The sequence below is a fragment of the Mytilus galloprovincialis genome, chromosome 2 (assembly GCF_965363235.1).
Source record: "Mytilus galloprovincialis chromosome 2, xbMytGall1.hap1.1, whole genome shotgun sequence".
Classification (NCBI taxonomy): domain Eukaryota; kingdom Metazoa; phylum Mollusca; class Bivalvia; order Mytilida; family Mytilidae; genus Mytilus; species Mytilus galloprovincialis.
The window spans coordinates 19,162,486-19,181,797 of NC_134839.1; the positions used below are offsets into that span (position 1 = coordinate 19,162,486).

The following is a 19,312-nucleotide window of genomic DNA, read 5'->3' on the forward strand; positions in this document are numbered from 1 at the left end:
CTGATATAAAAACAAATGCCTGATCAAACATATCAGATTTACTTTTTGTACAATAGACGCGAATTTGGTCCACAAAAGACTCTTTGTGGCGCACCAATTATAAAAGAAATTCAAGGCCAAAATACATTACAAACTGAAGAGCATTCATGACCAAAAACTCAAGAAAGGTTTTGAAACAAAACAAGGAAATCAATTATTATATGAACTTTAATATTCCATCATTCCCATGATGGAATATTAAAGTTCATATAATAATATGAAAACATAAGAGATAAGTTTTAAACTAAGCTGGAATGATATTTAACAGATTAAAAAATTGGAAGAGAATGTAAGCAGCTTAAAAGAAAAATCGAGAATGTAAGCAATATATTCTAGTAAAATGTGTCTTTATTATGCATATCTGAATTTGGACAGCAATGTAAAGTATGCTCCTTCTATATTTTACTAATTGGTGTTCCTAGTCAAATGTTTTTCAGTTTTGATGCAGCACCTTTGTCTAAATACCAAATTACATCTCCGTTGGTTGGCCGTACACGGGCAGCTGGTAAAAGAACTTCTTCCTTTCCTTCTAAAACTCTCTGAAAAAAATCATGTGTAACTTAAAATGATAGAAAAAATAAATCATGCAATAATGAATTAAAGAACTAATTTCACCAAATTTTCGAATTTCACAACATCTTCGAGCAATACAAGAACATCAAATAATATTTGACATTTGTGTAAATCAGTTTATTTTTTCTAGTCGAAACGAAATAGTGTCGTAAATGACTGTAAGGCAACGTCATATTCTGTATTAATTAATCATTGATTTTCATTATAAGAATCAAAGACTTATGGTTGTTAATCTTGCTTTCATTTCTACCAATTGTTAGATAGTAATTGGTAGATCAACAAGTTAACAACCGTTCTCAGTAAATACAGACTTTCAATTGATTACTCGGCAATGTAATTAATATATAATTTTCATTTCCTCTCCGAATATGTGAATGACTTTCAAGACGTTTCTTATATATCAATTGGTTACTTCTTATCCCCATAAGTTTGTGTAAATAAATACATGTTATTATAATAAAAGTACAAACCCATCACATACAATAACAGATTTTAGTAGAAGATAATTTATATGTTATATTTCAAATGATAAATTCAACATAACACACTCACATATACGGTATATACCCACAAAATCAGTCTCTTAGATGTCTGAATAGACAAAGTATGTATGCAGATAAAGTGTTACACTATGTTCAATTAAAATAAAGTTAAGCATACCTGGACTATATCACCTTTACCCTCTCCACACGATGCAAACACAGCACATGAGCAGTTGTTTATAATTGAATAAGTCATGGTAACACGTGCAGGTGGAGGTTTCGGTGAATCAGTAATTGGTGCTATTATTCTAATCTTTTCCTGCAATAAATAGTGACACATTTGCTGTTTAAATTTGGTGAACTTGAACCGTTAAAATATGTAATATTTGCAAGGTCAAAACATTTTTTAAAATTTTTTATTGACAACCTGTCACTTAACGGTATTAACTTGATGTATATTTATCGTCTGAAATACAGGTATTCTCGGCCTAACCTTCACTGTTAGCAAAAGAGTGCAAACACTGGAGGTAAGTTCGTATTTTCCGATTTTCGTGCAGCATAAGGTTCACTTCAGAAACAACGCTCATATAAATCAAACGAACTATTAGTATGTTGATAGTGGGGTAACGTAAACTTTAATCATTTCACCTCATCCGACTAAATTCAAAGTTGAATTAAGGATGTACCTAGGTGAGGTTTGTTGAAAATTAAGAAATTAAGAAATTAAAATTGATACTATAAGCTGGTAGAGCATCAATCTAGGATAAAGATAATCTTAAAATATTGATAGGTCATGGACCTCCTTTTCGAAATATTTGAGATTTAAAATATGGTGGGAAAGGGCTGAATCGGACTTTTACCTTATATTTGCATTGGTATTATTAGGGTCTCAAAAGAAAGAAAATCAAGAATCTTCTAAAATTTTGGTAAATGACCTTTCATGAGCTATTAAGTCTTATATGAAAAAAATAAATGGGTGCTATGAGGTAATATATTTTACATTGTATTATATGGAGAAATACTAAGGAGTCCGAACATTTGACAAAAATTCCAAAACCTCACTTAAGTACATCCTTAAGCTATAAATATTCAATAGATGTGGCACAATTTCAGCACGATGAAAACTTTATAGCCCCTCTTGAATCTGTTGAAAATAAAAAAAAGTTGAATAAAAAATTGTATAAAGTGTGTTCACGCTTAAAAATAAAGGCAACGGTAGTATACCGCTGTTCGAAACTCATAAATCGATAGACAAAAACAAATCCGGGTTAGAAAACTAAAACTGAGGTAAATGCATTAAATATAAGAGGAGAACAACAACACAACATTAAAATGCAACACACACAGAAACGAACCAAGCATTAGACAAAAACAAAAATAACATCATGTTTGCGTTTTCCCAAACACCTGGTTTCATAAAAAATACGATAAACCAGACCAGAGTCATAACTTTTTATCAAAAATCAGGTAGGTTACAACTTTTCGATTTGAAATTTGGAGTGAAACCTTGGACATGTTGGACATGTTGGACTATCACATAAAAAGTTAATTCATTTCACCAAGATTGAACAATTACAAGGAATATTGGCTCCATTGTTAGCCATCTAAATTTCTACATTATATATATATGCGATATAAAAGAGGGACGAAAGATACCAAAAGGGACAGTCAAACTCATAAATCTAAAACAAACTGACAACGCCATGGCTAAAAATGAAAAAGACAAACAAAAAAACAGCACACATTACACAAAATAGAAAACTAAAGAATAAACAACACGAACCCCACCAAAAAACTAGGGGTGATCTCAGGTTCTCCGGAAAGGTAAGCAGATCCTGCTCCACATGGGGCACCCGTCGTGTTGCTTATGTGATAACAAATCCGGTAAATAGTCTAATAAACGCAAATGTTAAATTTTCAACCTGATAATAACGACCATATGAAATAAGAGTCAACGAGACACCTGTAACGATCACATGCAATTTACATTTAAATTAGCTAATTTAAATACAAACATAGGAAGACAAATGGTTATTTGGGAAAATTGGAGATGTAGATCTATACATTCTGAGCATTATATCAGATTTATTTTTCTGTCTATAAATTATGATTTTAAGATAAAAGACAAATAATACATTATACCCTTTATCTTTTTTATTCTAACTTTAGCTATTGTAGCCAATGTGTTGACTGAAAGGAATAAGCACTAAGTTAATACTGTCAAAAACCCTATATTGTTAACTCAATTTTATTGAAAATGGTAAAGTAGTTTAAAATTGAAGGTTAATAACTCATGTTAAGGAGTAATCTGATAATGTTGGTGAAAAACGAAGTGGATAGATTTTGACATTTGGAACATTTTTGGTTATTTCTTATATGGTTTTCCAGTATTTATACCATTACTGTACTTTTCTCCTATTATACTCTACAATCATGTGAGGCCATGTATGTTTTCGGACTGAAAAATACACAAACGTTATAATAGATATCCAAGGACTATTCGCTCCAAGCTTAGAGGAAATTTGTTATGAGGATCCTTGCGAATGACAACGACGTAAGCCTGCTGCATTACCAGTATCGTTTTTACTGCACCAGATCATGATTTCGACAATTAATGTCTCGTCAGCGACGCTCGAAGCCAAGGATTGTCAATGATAGACGTGGCTTTATGGCCAGAAAAGCTAAAAAAGGATATAAACTATCCCTTTGGTATCTTTATCCCATCTCTTTAAAGTATGATGAACACTAAACAATAGTATGAGTAAACATTTTAATCAACAGCATTTAAACGATCATAAAGTAACCATTGGAACTTTAACCAAATTTGAAATTTCACAAAAACACTTTGTACTTTTGAGAAATTATATTTGAACTACCTAATGCCCAGACAATCAAAACAATAAAAGTTCATTTTGATTTACAAATAACAAAGGTTTTGTTCAGATATTGTAAAATCCCATGAGATTCTCCAAAACTGCGTTAATATTGTAAGAACCATTAAACGTGATTAAAAGGAAAATAATATTCTGCAATAATACAGGTAGGAGACATCTGCGCATTGTTATACACTTTGACACAACAAGTTATCCGAATTCACATGGGGAGTTGTTATTTCTTCTAGCATACAAAAGAAAAACATACTTCTGTTAAATGATGCCAAACCTGAAATATCATTTCTTGTCTAGTTTCAATAATGAAAAATCTCATTTTAATGGTCTGTTCATGTATTTTTGTCGAAGTCAATTATAGGAAAGACAATGTAAATATGTGATAGAATGACAGTACAAATTTTCTATTGAAATTCTTTTTTAATGATTTATTCTATAAATATCTATAAACAAAAATCTTCCAAGATTATAAAAGAATTGAAAAGTACATAAAAAGGAAGGCTTTAATCATTTACGAATTATGAAAAAAATGAAAATACGATTTATTTACATTCTATGACATGTTAGTTCAACATCAGTCGATGGAAGCTTTACTGACTTTCGTTATTTAGTTAATTTGATCGAGCATACGATATCCTTGAATTGATTGCGAATTTTGAAAATACGGTATATATAAACTAGAGGCTCTCAAGAGCCTGTGTCGCTCACCTTGGTCTATGTGCATAATAACAATGGACACAGATAAATTCATGACAAAATGGTGTTTTGATGATGATAAGGTGTTTGTAAATCTTTCTTTATTGAACATTCTTGTTGCTACAATTATCTCTACCTATAATGAACTTGGCCCAGTAATTACTGTAACAGTGGATAATATTTCCTAAAAACATACAAAAATTAACAAAAATTTATGAAAATTGATAAAAAATGACTATAAAGGGCAATAACTCCTTAAGGGGTAAATTGACAATTTTGGTCATGTTGACTTATTTGTAGATCTTATTTTGCTGAACATTATTGTTGTTTACAGTTTATCTCTATCTATAATAATATTCAAGATAATATCCAAAATCTGCAAAATTTCCTTAAAATTACTAATTCGGGGGCAGCAACCCAACAACAGGTTGTTCGATTCGTCTCAAAATTTCAGGGCAGATAGATCTTGACCTGATTAACAATTTTACTCCATGTCAGATTTGCTCTAAATGCTTTGGTTTCAGAGATATAAGCCAAAATCTACATTTCACCCCTATGTTTTATTTTTAGCTATGGCGGCCATCTTGGTTGGTTGGCCGGGTCACGCCACACATTTTTTAAACTAGATACCCTAATAATGATTGTGGCCAAGTTTGGTTAAATTTGGCCAAGTAGTTTCAGAGAAGATGATTTTTGTAAAAGCTAACGACGACGGACGACGACGACGGACGCAAAGTGATGAGAAATTCAATACAAATTTTGAAAATAAAAATTATTTACATTCTATAACCTGTTTATTTAACAAGACTCGATGGACGCTTTTACAACTTATGTATTTAACTTAATTTGATCGAACATACGATATCCTTTTAAGATCAATTACGAGCTCTGAAAATACGATTTATTTACGTTGCATTTTGAAAATACGAATAATTTACATTCGATAACCTGGTCATTCAAAAAGAATTGTTGAACGCTTTACGGACTTGTAATTAACTGTATTTGATCGAATACAATTAACGGTACCAATTTTGTTGCACCAGGTGCGCATTTCGACAATACATGTCTCTTCAGTGATGCTCGTGGCCAAAATATTTGAAATCCAAAGCTTATATAAAAGATGAAGAGCTTCAATCCAAAAGGTCCAAAAACTATAGCCAAATCCGTGAAAGGAATCAGAGCTTTGCATGAGGGAGATACATTCCTTAATTTATAATAATTTCCATCATTTTGTAACAGCAAATTTTAATAACACAAAAAATCCGTATTTTCATGCCAGTACCGAAGTACTGGCTACTGGGCTGGTGATACCCTCGGGGACTAATTGTCCACCAGCAGAGGCATCGACCCAGTGGTAGTAATACAATGAACGGTACCAATTTTGTTGCACCAGATGCGTATTTCGACAATACATGTCTCTTCAGTGATGCTCGTGGCCAAAATATTTGAAATCCAAAGCTTATATAAAAGATGAAGAACTTTAATCCAAGAGGTCCAAAAACTATAGCCAAATCCGTGAAAGGAATCAGAGCTTTGCATGAGGGAGATACATTCCTTAATTTATAATAATTTCCATCATTTTGTAACAGCAAATTTTAATAACACAAAAAATCCGTATTTTCATGCCAGTACCGAAGTACTGGCTACTGGGCTGGTGATACACTCGAGGACTAATAGTCCACCAGCAGAGGCATCGACCCAGTGGTAGTAATACAATTAACGGTACCAATTTTGTTGCACCAGATGCGCATTTCGACAATATGATCGAACATACGACCACATTTAATTAATTACGAAAGACTAAGTAGTGACTCTCAAATCAAAAGAGGTAAACTTTTTAGTATAAAAATCAATATCATTTTTCTTAAGGACACTCGACAAGTTATCAGAATTCACATGGGGAGTTATTATTTCTTTGAGCATACAATAGAAAAACAAACTTATAATGTTGTCAAACCAAATATCATTTATTGTATTTTCAATAATGAAAGACCTCATTTTAATGGTTTGTTAATGTTTTTTGTAGAAATCAATTATAGAAAAGACAATACAAACATGTGAAAGAATGACAGTACTGATGTCCCATTGAAATTCTTTTATAATAATTGATAATAATTTATTCTATGAAAATCCATAAAAAATCATCCCAGATTATAAAAGAAAAAAAACAAGGAGATAAAAAGGAAGCCATCCATTAATTACGATTTTTTTTTAACAATACGATTTTATTCACATCCTACAACCTTTAACTTCAACAGCAGTCGATGGACACTTTCTTGACTTGGTATTTTTCTTAATTTGATTGAACATATGATAGCCTTTAATTAATTACGAATTAAAATAATGAGATTTTTTACATTCTATAACCTATTAATTCACCAAGAGTCTAGGACGCTTTTCCGACTTCCGTATTATTTAATTTGACCGAACGTACGGTTTCTTTTAAAAAATAGTTACGAATAATGAAAATACAATATATTTACGTTCTTATTAGAACGAACATACGAAAGTCTTTTTTTTTTTTTTTTTATTAATTACGAATTATGAAAGTACGACTAATTTAACTTAATTTGATCGAACATACGATAGACTTTAATTAATTACAAAAGATTAATTAGTTATGCTCAAATTAAGAAAGGTAAAAGGTTAAGTATGAAATCAATATGATTTTTCTTTCGGCCTTGTTGTATTTTAGTAATTATTATAAACACGAATTTGATTTACAATACTTATCACCTTCCTGTTTTTTGCTATAGCAAACCGAACGGGCTTCATAAAGCACTGACAAATTTTTATAAGAGTTGCAAAGGACAATTCAAAAAGCAAATCCGAATTGACTAAAGACGAAAGAAAGGATTAAAGCTGGTTTGATCAGGAAGCATAAATATTTTGTAACATTTATAAAAGAATAAGGATATGTGTCGACATGATATCTAACGAGTTAACTTTTCAACATAAACCAAACGATAAGTAAACAACCGTACACAAGTTGGTGTCTTAAAATAGAACACAACAAGGTTCCATTACCTGCTGCATAAATACATTTTAACAAAAACTAAATGCATGATTTCATATAATCTAATAATAAATCAAGCATGTGTGGCCAACTTGCAATAATAAATACACAAAAATAGTCATTCGCTCAGTCATGTCAGTGAACGGATGCTCAGTTGATAAGTTTTTGATTTTACTTCTTAATGCATCCTTAATGTCAGAGAAGCTGGCAGCAGTTTTTACTTATTTATATAACTAGTTTTTCGACCCTGGAAGTATCACTCAAGGAGAGCATGTCACAAGCCAATGGAGACAGTTATATATACATGTGTTAGAGAATAAAGGCGATTAAATCACAAGTTGAAAAAGGGATAAAAGCGATGTATGAGATACTGAAAAGGGGAGAATTCCATAGCCTATCAGTTTCTTATCAGTTAGATCTTTTTGATAGAGAGGTAAAACCTGTTCAGTAACTGTGATATTATCGAAAAATTCATCTAAAATTTTGTAAGTTGCTCCTTAATCTAGAATCTTCTATTCCCAACTGTGTGATATACGGTGAGTTAGGACGTTTCCCAGTTGCTTTTGATGTAAAATTAAGGATGATATCCTACTGGTCTCAATTATTTATGGCAAATCAGTCAAAGTATTCTTGTATTATTTATAGGCTACTGTACTACTTGTATTGTCAAAAAAAAATCATGGATTATAAATGGTTAGTATGTGTTAAAAATATATTCGATGAATATGGATTTTTTTTATATCTGTAGCACACAGCTCTTTTTAAATGATGTATGGTTGAAATATAACATCAAAGTAAGATTGTGTGATCAATTTAAACGAACATAGAACGAGCCTATTAAAACTGTTCAAAAGCCTTGAATTATCGTATTTTTAAGAATTTATTGTGTTTTGAAGAATATATCAATATTTTAGACAAAAAAGATTTTTTTGCATTATGTGAATTTAGAATATGTAACCATAAACTTCCAGTCAAACTTGGAAGATGGTACAATATTGAAAGGGAAAAAAGAAAGTGTAATTTATGTAAGCTAGATATTGTAGATGAATAATTCTTTACATTGATTGTTCACATTTTAGAAAAGAGAGATATAAATTATACATCGAGATTTTAGTATATTAAATGCCAAATATTATATTATTCACTGAAATTATGTCGTCTACAAATAGGACAGATCTCATTAATTTCTGTAAGTTTATACGAATTATAAACAAGTGAGTGTGTCCTTCTGAATAAGTTCTTTTTGTATTTGTTGTTGTAGTATATATTTTATATTTATGTTTATGTAGTTAATATATTGTATTTCACATGCATGTATTCTCTGTACCTATGTGTTTGGTCATGAGAAGAAAGATAAATATATATAGTATGACAATGTTGCCAGTTAGAAAAACATATTTAATCAATGGCCTCCTACGAAATGGATGCCACGCCAACCCTTGGAATTATACTTTGAACAGGTCATCTCTTATTCTGTTTTGAATTAACATTGTGATTAATCATCAGGTTCATTATAACAAAACCACTGTAAACATTACCAAACAACCTTCACCATGATACAGACACAACATGTTTCAGATATTTCCCATCTGAATGATTTTTACATTGTATTCCCTTCAACATCTATTATTTATTTATTTTGGAATACAGAAAATTCAGATAATATGCATGGACTATATCAAGAAAATAAGACGTTTTTCAAAACTCGTAAAATATTCATGAACTCTTTTCAGTAAAACCATTTGTTTTTTGTAAACAAAGACAAGCAAACATATTTTAAGGATTTTCTTTTCCCAGGCAGAGATTAGCTTAGCTTTTTGAGTCTTCAATGCTCTTCAATTTTGTACTTGTTTGGCTTTATAACAACAGTGAGCGTCAATGATAAGTCTTATGTGGGCCCCTTATGTAGACAAAACGTGCGTCTTGCATATTAAATTGTAATCCTAGTTAACTGTTTACTTGGTTCTACCTCTTGCAATAAATGTTCTCTTAGGAACACAGATTTTGAGTGAATATCCAATTCTGGGCAATAATATATCAATTGAACCTACTTCCAACAGTTGATGTCCAGGAAAGAGAGAGCATGTATGTCCATCTGGTCCCATTCCTAACAGCAACAGATCAAATCTTGGAATATCTGGTCCTGGGAAAACCAGTCGTATCTTTTTCTCGTAATCAACAGCTGCATCTTCAACTGAAACAAGTAATGACAATGAACATTATTTGTTTTGGTCTTTGTTGTTGAGAATTACAAGATGTTTAATTGACAATATCATCATCTTGCATACTTATGTTACTTCATTTATGAACTAGTGTTTGTGTCAATTTGCCAGGTTTCTTCGGACTTCATTGTTCTTTTGTCATTTTCAATGTGGGTTTTCTTTTTGAGTATAAACAATAGGTCAATTATGCAATTTACCCTTCTTCTTTTGTGAACATCATGAAAGCACTCTTTTCTATTAAGTTTTACTGCTGAAATGATTGATAAGTAATAATAGCAATATTCTATAAATAGTTAATGTGCCCAAAGAACCTTGAAAATAAGGTCAAAGGTGTGATTTTTTCAACTAAAAGTGGGGTGAAAGGTACCAAAGGGACATTCAAACTCATAAGTTGAAAAAAACAGACAACACGATGGCTGAAAGAGAAAGAGACCAACAGACAAACAATAGTTCACAAAACACAGCATAGAAAACTAGAGACTGAGCACCACCAACCCAACCAAATCTTAGTTGTGATCTTGTGTATTATATGTATTAAGATTCTTGCAAGTTATCAAACTCATTGTGAAACAAAAATCTATTAACATGAGACAAAATAGGAGACATGCTTACTTAATGCAGTATCTCCCTCAAACACAGTCAAGACGTTTCTTGTGGTTTTTATTCTCTGAATATGTATAGGGATCTCAAACAAAATTTGTCTTTCAGCATAAAAAGACCAAAAATAGAAATAGTGTTGAAATATATTTGAAAATATATTTTGTTAGAAATTGATCTTGGTTTATTGGTTTCTATCTCTGGCCCTGTATAATATTTAAAAAAAAAAATTTAAATCAAATGGTACCATTTTTTTCTGACTGTTGTATAAGCATCTGGTATATTTTTGGGCTGTCTAATACTTAAAACTCACCTGATAGGTCTGGGTTTATGGGAAATATATTTTCTGGAGGCATACCAACTTTGTCAACAAGTCCAGTTTTATATAAACTGTATGTACACTCTGAATTATCATATGGCACATGTCTTTCATCACAAAAAAATATTCTCCATTTTGTCCAGTCTGTTGTGGATGAAGGCAAACCATTGCACAGATATTTAACTAAACTTCCTCCTAAAATGAAGATTAAATTTTATGTTTAGACCATGTAAAGATATGACTGTAAATTTAACAAGATGCACCCCAGGGCGCAGCTTTATAGGACTGGAGTGGTCGAACCCTGAACAGTTGGAGAAAGTATGGACACAACATTCAAGCTTGATACAGCTCTGAATTTGGATTGTGATTAAATAGTTGACACAGCATAAGTTTCTGACACAGAATGAATGTGGTCTAATGAACTTAAAATATTTTTTTTTGATTTTGAGCAAAACCCTATGCTGTTGAATATTAATCCCCTTAAAAACAAATATTTGAATAAATTTTCTTTTTTATTTCTGAAATCTGAAATGAGAAAAATTGTACCCACCCTCCCTCCCCTCAATTTTTTTTCTCACCTCCCCCTTTTCCTTATTCCAAAACTTATCTCAATTTTAATTTATAGGTACTTCTAAAATTTATTTTACAGCTAATCATCTCAAGACAATCATCATTTCTAAATACATAACTTTCAAGCAGTGTACATGTAAGGAAAATCAAACATATATAGAACAGTATTCTTTAAATAGAATTGGATTACCTCCCTTACCCTGCTTTTGAATTATCTAAATTGTTTTTCCCCCTCTGTGTAGCATGGAAACTTGAAACTACAAAAATGCTTATTTGGGCCCCTTTTTGGCCCCTTATTCCTAAACCTTAGGGACCATAACCCCCAAAATGAATCCCAACCTTTTTTTTTGGTTATTAATATTGTGTTAAAATTTAATTGATTTCTATTTACTTGAAGTAAAGTTATTATCAGGAAACCATCTGTTTTTCAGAATTTACAGTTTTTATTTCCCCTAACCCTGCCAGGCCTGTGGCATTAAATTGGCTTGTTTCTGTTATATCATGTTGGTAATGTTATACATTATCTACATACAAATAAAAAGACATATATACATGATTTACATTGAAATTCTCAATAAAGATTCCAATGATATGGTAAAATGGCCTATAGAAAGCTAAGAAAGACAACTTTGATTTTATTGAATAAGAGTAAATTTGAATCATACACCTTCCTCCTGAAATGAAAATCTATTTTTACATTAAGGCCATGTAAAATGATTATTTGTTTCCCATAACCCTGCCAGGTCTGTTGCATTAAATTGGCTTATTTTTGTAATATACTTGATATCTCATGTTTGTAATCTTTTACACTATCTACATAGAAATAAGTATTAGATAAAATACAAAGGTAACAAAGAAACAGGCCGGTAACAACAGTTGCTGGATAGTTTTTCTGCACGAGTAGTTAAGTCAAGGTCCGAGGCGATAGCCGAGGACCTTTACCTGACTACAAGTGCCGAAAAACTATTCGGCTGGTTGTAACCGCCCTGTTTCTTTTGTTACTTTTGTTTTTTTATCTGACTTGTACGACGTTTCAAGTAATAATACTTTAAGCAAGACTAAAAATTTGAGAAACTTAGATAGTCATAAAGCAGTAAATGTAAGTTATCATAGTATAAACACATTTTTTTTTTCATTTCCTTCAACTGAGATTTTTTTTCAAGAAAAAAAATCAGGAATCTATATAAATAATTTGATTAAAAAAAGAACCATTTCAAGTAAAAGATAAATGTTGTACACATTTAAGATTTTTTTAAAAAATGCAACTTTGTAAAAAGGTAATATATTAAGGAATATTTTAGTGGTAAGTAAGATAACGTTTGATTTTTATGAATAAAACGGAAAGCGGGGAGGGGGAGTGGGGGCTAATTCATTTTAAAATACACAGGCTGTGATCTTTATTTTTGATGAAAAAATGCAGGATGAGCCATTCAATCCCCCCATTCCCCCTTAAAAAAAATTCGTAAAAATCGCGCGTCTGTTGCCAAATACATGAATTTAATATGCAGTGGTGGGGGTCCAGGGGGTTGGAACAACCCTCTTTTTGAAGATCAATGCATGTAAATGGGGACATAAAGTTGGACCTACTGTTTTGTTCTGGATTTAGACATGGATCCGCCACTGATATAAATTCGATAACAATATAAAGGTATCAAAAGAATGAATTTCATACTTCATTAGTGAATGAAATATTTATGAAAAAAGTTGGATTTTGTCTTAATATTATATATATTCAGGAATATACTTTGATTTTTTTTAAAATTTATGCTCGTCTTTAGATCTGCAAGTGTTGATTGGGATTAAACACGTGTTACTATATGATCCAATAGCAGCTTACCGCCCAAAATTGATGACATAAGTTGAATGATTTTCTTCTAGATTTGGTGCTTATTTGGACATGTATTACATGAACACTTTTTGATTATAGGATCAATCGTGCATTGGTGAGTTGATAGGGATTTTATCTTTTGATATTAGATTTGATTTTTATTTACTTATTTCCTGTCTTATTTTTATTGAAATGTTCACGTCAGTATTATCCTTTCTTTACTTTCAGCATTGTCCAAAATACTATTCATGTCCATATATTGAAGAAAATATTTATTGACCGAATATTTTGCTTCATAAAGGGGGCGTATGTTCTTTTTTGAGTATATTAACTATTTACTTTTCAACGCCATCACCCAAATGTTTTTGTTTAAATAAGCAACAGGGGCGGATCCAGTCATTTTAAAAAGAGGGGTTCCAACTATATGTCCCCATTTAAATGCATTGATCGGCCAACCCCAGACCCCCCCTTTTGGATCCGCCAAATGCAATGAGCACTATTACCGGTATTTGGAAAATCAGGAATCATTCAAAACATTAATTTGTCATCTGTTTGACCATAATAATTTTTTTCTCATAAAATTTGGGATCAAAATATCTATTTTAGGAGAAAACCATACCCCCACTATTGAAGTTAAATGTCTAATCCCTTAGTGTACTGATGTGAATAGTATTTAACTGGAAATGTTTGAAAAAAGATATTGATGTTAACGTAAATATTTTGTTCAATAAAAAGACAGGAAATAAGTCGGTGAACCAAAAAGTTCAAATCTAATTGAAAGTTAAAGTGCCCATGAACTTACTGATCATGCACGAGTGATTCTATTCATAAAAAGTGTCTGTGTAACAACTAAAAAGAGTCTGTGTATCGTCTAAAAAGAGTCCGTGTAACACCCGTTAATGTACTATTTTTCTATAGCTCTGCGGGGGGCAAAGTCGTACAAAAAGATATATACAATGTACATGTACATTCACATTGGAATTCTCCATAAAGGTTCTAATGATATTGTAAAATCGCCTATAGAAAGAAAGACAACTTTGAATTTTTTTGAATCGGAGTTGGCAGACCTCAATTAAATATATAGTCATCTGGATTTTACCTTGTTCATAAACATGATAAATGGGTTGAGTAAGCAGGACAGGATTTAACCCTTTTCATAACCATGATAACTGGGGCTAGATTGTAAACCTCAGTGGGGCCAGTTGGTAAACAAGAATGAGGTGATTTGGTGAAGACCAATTTGTTCAGATTAATTGCTTCCTTGTATAAGTATATCTTATAAATTTACTTATATATAACAAGTATACTTATATTTATTTCTTCAAGTAAATAAAAAATACCCTGACTGATATATTAAAATTTATATAATATTTTAATAATTTGTCAAAATGAAGTATTTATCATCTTTTAAAATAAAATATAATTAAAAGTATGGGTCACAGGACTTTTTTCATGCTACAGGTTTATGCATGGAAAATCAAGTTTTGTGTGATAAAAAGAAAACTTCATGATTGAATTTTAAGATAAAATTTGAGAAGATAGCTCTTATACATGTAACAGGCTTTCATATAAGAAAAAAAATGGGGTCACCAAACTTGTTTTGTTGCTACAGATTAGAATTGGTCAAGTCACAACACTTTCTATTATAAAAATAACTTTATCTGAGTTATCTCCCCTTATTTGGCAAAGTTGAAAAAATTTAATCAAACACAAATATGGTGTATTTGAGAAATTACAGTCATAATATGATAAAAAACACCATTTTCTATATTTACAAGAAAATTCTTACACATAATTACATACTCCTCTCAAAATGTGCACATTTTATCAAATATCTAGACCAATGTTATCTGCGACTTCAAGATTCAAGATGGAGGACGATGGAGGACCCCAAGCCACCACCTTAAGGTAGTTCAGGGGTATAGAAAAAAATGACAGAACTTTTTTATACTTTGCCAAAATAAAGATTTTACTATGCTTTAAAAAAAATGATTAAATGATTAAAAGTATGGGTCATCGTGCTATTATTCAAGGTACGAATAGTCCAAAATTGCAAAAATTTACTTAGATTGTTCAAGAAAGAACACAATTTTGTGCATAAAAAGAACTCAATGAGACAAAATTTTGATATAGAATATGAGAAGATAGGTTTTTAATATATTTTAAAAAAATGAAAAGAATAAATAGTGTCACAAAGGATTTGTACAGTACAATACATATCCTTGGTGTCACCAAACTTGTTTTCTTGCTACAAGTAAAAAATGAATATTCCACTTTAGGGAAAACGGGAGTATTTAATTTTCCCATAATTAGGTTGGCCTTTTGTGTACCCAATGCAGGTGAAGGAAGTCAAATTAGAAGCGCTGTGATTGGATGTAAGGGTATACAATATATTTTTTATTTATCTATGAATAACTGCAGTGTGTATATTTACAATATAAATTTTGAAACCTATTGAAATATTTTCTAGGGAATTATTCGAAAAGACTTCCAAAATTTCATAAATTTGGTGCAAAATGATAGTGGGCATGGATAACATAAACTAGTCCGAGATTAATCTGACGTCCGATTGGAACAAGTTTATACCATGGCAACAAATCATGACCTAATTTGCATATTTTGTTAAATTTCTTGATTTTCCTTGTTTTTTCATAAAATTTTAATTATATTTTAGATTGAAAAAGTATGTGCGCACCCAAGAAACAACTTTATATTTGGTGAGAATATGCCAATAATTATAATATTGCTTCTGTTAAATTATTTTGTCGTTTCTCGGCTGCGTAGGATGTTTCCACAACGGAAATAAATATAGAAAACTGCATAAAAATTGTATTTTTCATCCTTTTTGTGAAAACAGTACATATAATTACGTAATTGTGACGTCATCAGATAAAAATCTTTACGTTTTTCATTTATATTTCTTGACTGTATGCATTTCCAAACATTATGTGCAAATTTGAAATGGCTATCAAACATTTTATTTTCTTGGGCAAAAATTAAAATTAGGCCTTTAATGTCCCTACTCCTTTATAAAATGTTAATATTGTCGCCTATGGGTATGGCAGAATAAATAGTACCGTTTTCCCTATATCATGTATATATCCAGTATAAATTTTGTACTAAAAGATTTATCTCCCCTTAAATGGCTTATGTGAAAAATTAGTTCTAAAAGTACAAATATTTGGTATTTGTTAAAACTCTTTTAACAATGTTTAATAAAAACATGTAGAGGAAACTTTTTAAAAGAACATAAACCTTTCAAAACATAAAATATTTTTTCGTCTTATATTCTGTTTCATTTAGAGGCCATATAAATATAAACAGAGACACACTAAATTTGTGTGTCTTTAATATTAATTGTTGATCAATATATATATATTTATAATATAAGGTAATATTTCTAGACAACAAAAAATAGTAAAAAAACGTCCTAAATATTGACTTCCTCCTTCATGATAAAATAAATGACAATGATTCGTGTTCGTTTTACCTGAAACTCCAACTGTAAATATTCCCTTTTCTTGTATTGATGAAGTTGATTTGTCGATAACAAACTGACACAAATCATTTGAAACTTCTTTATCCGTACTCCTAACTCGAATGATGGGCGCCGCCATTGTTGTTTACCGTGATTTCGCTTGACTTGAACAATGGAAGTACGCTGGTATGGAGTAATACATGATTAAGAAAACCAAAAATAAATTGTTGTCAATGTTGATTTACTGTTATGAATTAAAGGAAAATATGGGAAAATAACGCCGAACATAAGAGCTAGCACACATGTGATATTATTCAGCAGTAGTCACAGCCACCATAGACAGACACTGATTCAGTCAATGCAAGTTTATTTCATATTTTTCAAGTGTGTTCCCCCCTTTTCGCAGTAGCTAACAGGGGAATTTAAAAGTGTTACCTTTGACCGTCCTTATGTCCGGTTGTCCGAACGTTAGTCCCATTTTTGGTTCAGCACTGACAGTAACTTAAAAGTTTTAATCGTCCAAAAGGTATGGAACTCACCCACTCAATGCTGACGGTACCAAAACTTGCAGATAGGAGATCGAATTTTGTCAGAGAGTTATTTATCGTCCCTGAGTTAATATATTTCTTTCTAACTTTTTAAAATTGCAAAGTTTGAGCGGGGCAATCGTGTCCTCAGACACTTCCTCAATTTTTTCAAAATTAGATTTTAACTTGAATCAAACGGTCTCTTAATAAAGAGTTACAATTAATTTAAGGTCTCGTGTATAATTAAAAAAAAAAATACAATACTTTTATTATGAAGATAATTCCAAAACGGTAAAAAATTTCAAAAAACAATTATTGCCTTGATTGAACAAAATATTAAGTAAAATTGATTTCTTTCTCGATCTTTCAAAATTAAATTTACTTCAGTTATTTTTCAATTGCGTATCTAGGATTGTTTTTTTTTTATCTTACGATAACATGGGTATATAAGGAATTCGTTTTGCTTCGTGTTGAAGCCAATATATGTGGGCGCGTCCCTTTCATGCATATCGGTTGTCTCATTGGCATTAATACCACTTAGCCACCATTTCTAAATTACACACATTAAAAAAAAGATTTGGTATGATTGCCAATGAGACAACTATCCACAAGAGACCAAAATGACACAGAAATTAACAACTGTAGGTCACCGTATGGCCTTCAACAATGAGCTAAGCCCATACCGCATAGCCGGCAATAGTCAGCTATATGTATTTATGATAAAGAGATGATTTTTCATTTCCTATCGTTAATTATCCATTTTTAGATGGTGACGTTCCCTTGTCACCATCTTACTGTTTTTATATATCTCAACTTGTACGATTCTCTCGTGTATGTAACAATGTTTTAGATTTTAACGAGAGAAATTTATGTATTACTGAAAAATTATTACACCAGGGTTTTCGATATCACAAACTAGTCAAAACATTTACTAAATTTTATCATCGGTATAAGGACATCATTCGTAAATATAGCTCAACATGCAGACTTCTTATACGTTCAGGTATTTCACATCCATTTTTTTATGGAAATATTCTTTATAAAGCACAAAGGTGTCAGTATTCACCTCAAAAACTAACAAAACCTTTGAATTGACTTATTAAGAAGGGATATAGTTACGATACTGTTGTCAGGTCATTAAAGATTGAATATTTTGGCGTTAATATTGATTCACTTATAGGGTCTTTGCATCGGAACTAAACACATTTATTCAAAAACCAGTTGTTGGCATGACACGGGTTATGTTCTTCTCATATATGTTATGATGGTATGATACTAAACCCCTAACGGGAATTATTGTGCCTGATGTTCATATGATGAAATCATAATCTTTCAGTCAGTTTAATTGAAGTCTGGCATGTCAGTTAACTGCTAGTAGTCTGTTGTTATTTATGTATTATTGTCATTTTGTTTATTTTCTTTGGTTACATCTTCTGACACCAGACTCGGACTTCTCTTGAACTGAATTTTAATGTGCGTATTGTTATGCGTTTACTTTTCTACATTGGCTAGAGGTATAGGGGGAGGGTTGAGATCTCACAACATGTTTAACCCCGCCGCATTTTTGCGCCTGTCCCAAGTCAGGAGCCTCTGGCCTTTGTTAGTCTTGTATTATTTTAATTTTAGTTTCTTGTGTACAATTTGGAAATTAGTATGGCGTTCATTATCACTGAACTAGTATATATGTGTTTAGGGGCCAGTTGAAGGACGCCTCCGGGTGCGGGAATTTCTCGCTATATTGAAGACCTGTTGGTGACCTTCTGCTGTTGTTTTTTTCTATGGTCGGGTTGTTGTCTCTTTGGCACATTCCCCATTTCCATTCTCAATTTTATTTATATTTATCATGATAACTATGTCAGAGGAGGGCGTACCGTCCCTAGTTTTTCTTCATTTTTTTGCGACTACTTAGATTCAACTCGAATACATGCAGTCATGACCATGATATAATTCAATATATTCCTATATCATATCTTCGTTCATGATTAGAGGACCTAACACTACCACATATACATAGCTATAGGATAACACTAATTTGCGCTATACATCGTAACTAATGGAAAATTTATATTTATACCAT

The 19,312-nt window shown here is 31.4% G+C and overlaps 1 protein-coding gene across 1 annotated transcript; it reads right to left on the bottom strand.

Annotated features, from left to right (window-relative positions):
* Positions 1 to 367: 367 nt before the first annotated feature.
* LOC143063056 (6-phosphogluconolactonase-like) lies at positions 368 to 16,878 on the bottom strand. The gene is made up of 5 exons (XM_076234978.1): positions 16,721 to 16,878; positions 10,827 to 11,027; positions 9,746 to 9,888; positions 1,273 to 1,413; positions 368 to 578 (listed from the first exon to the last, which is right to left on the bottom strand). The coding sequence occupies exons 1-5, from the start codon at positions 16,845 to 16,847 to the stop codon at positions 462 to 464; spliced, it is 729 nt and encodes a 242-aa protein (XP_076091093.1). The 5' UTR covers positions 16,848 to 16,878; the 3' UTR covers positions 368 to 461.
* Between the last annotated feature and the right edge of the window lie 2,434 nt (positions 16,879 to 19,312).

Excerpts from the sequence above, each read along its gene's own strand:
- LOC143063056 (XM_076234978.1), bottom strand. The coding sequence starts at position 16,847 with ATGGCGGCGCCCATCATTCGAGTTAGGAGTACGGATAAAGAAGTTTCA. Across the intron at positions 1,414-9,745 it reads CTGGACATCAACTGTTGGAA|GAAAAGATTAGAATAATAGC; the intron begins GTAGGTTCAATT and ends TATTTATTGCAG. Across the intron at positions 579-1,272 it reads GTAAAGGTGATATAGTCCAG|AGAGTTTTAGAAGGAAAGGA; the intron begins GTATGCTTAACT and ends GATTTTTTTCAG.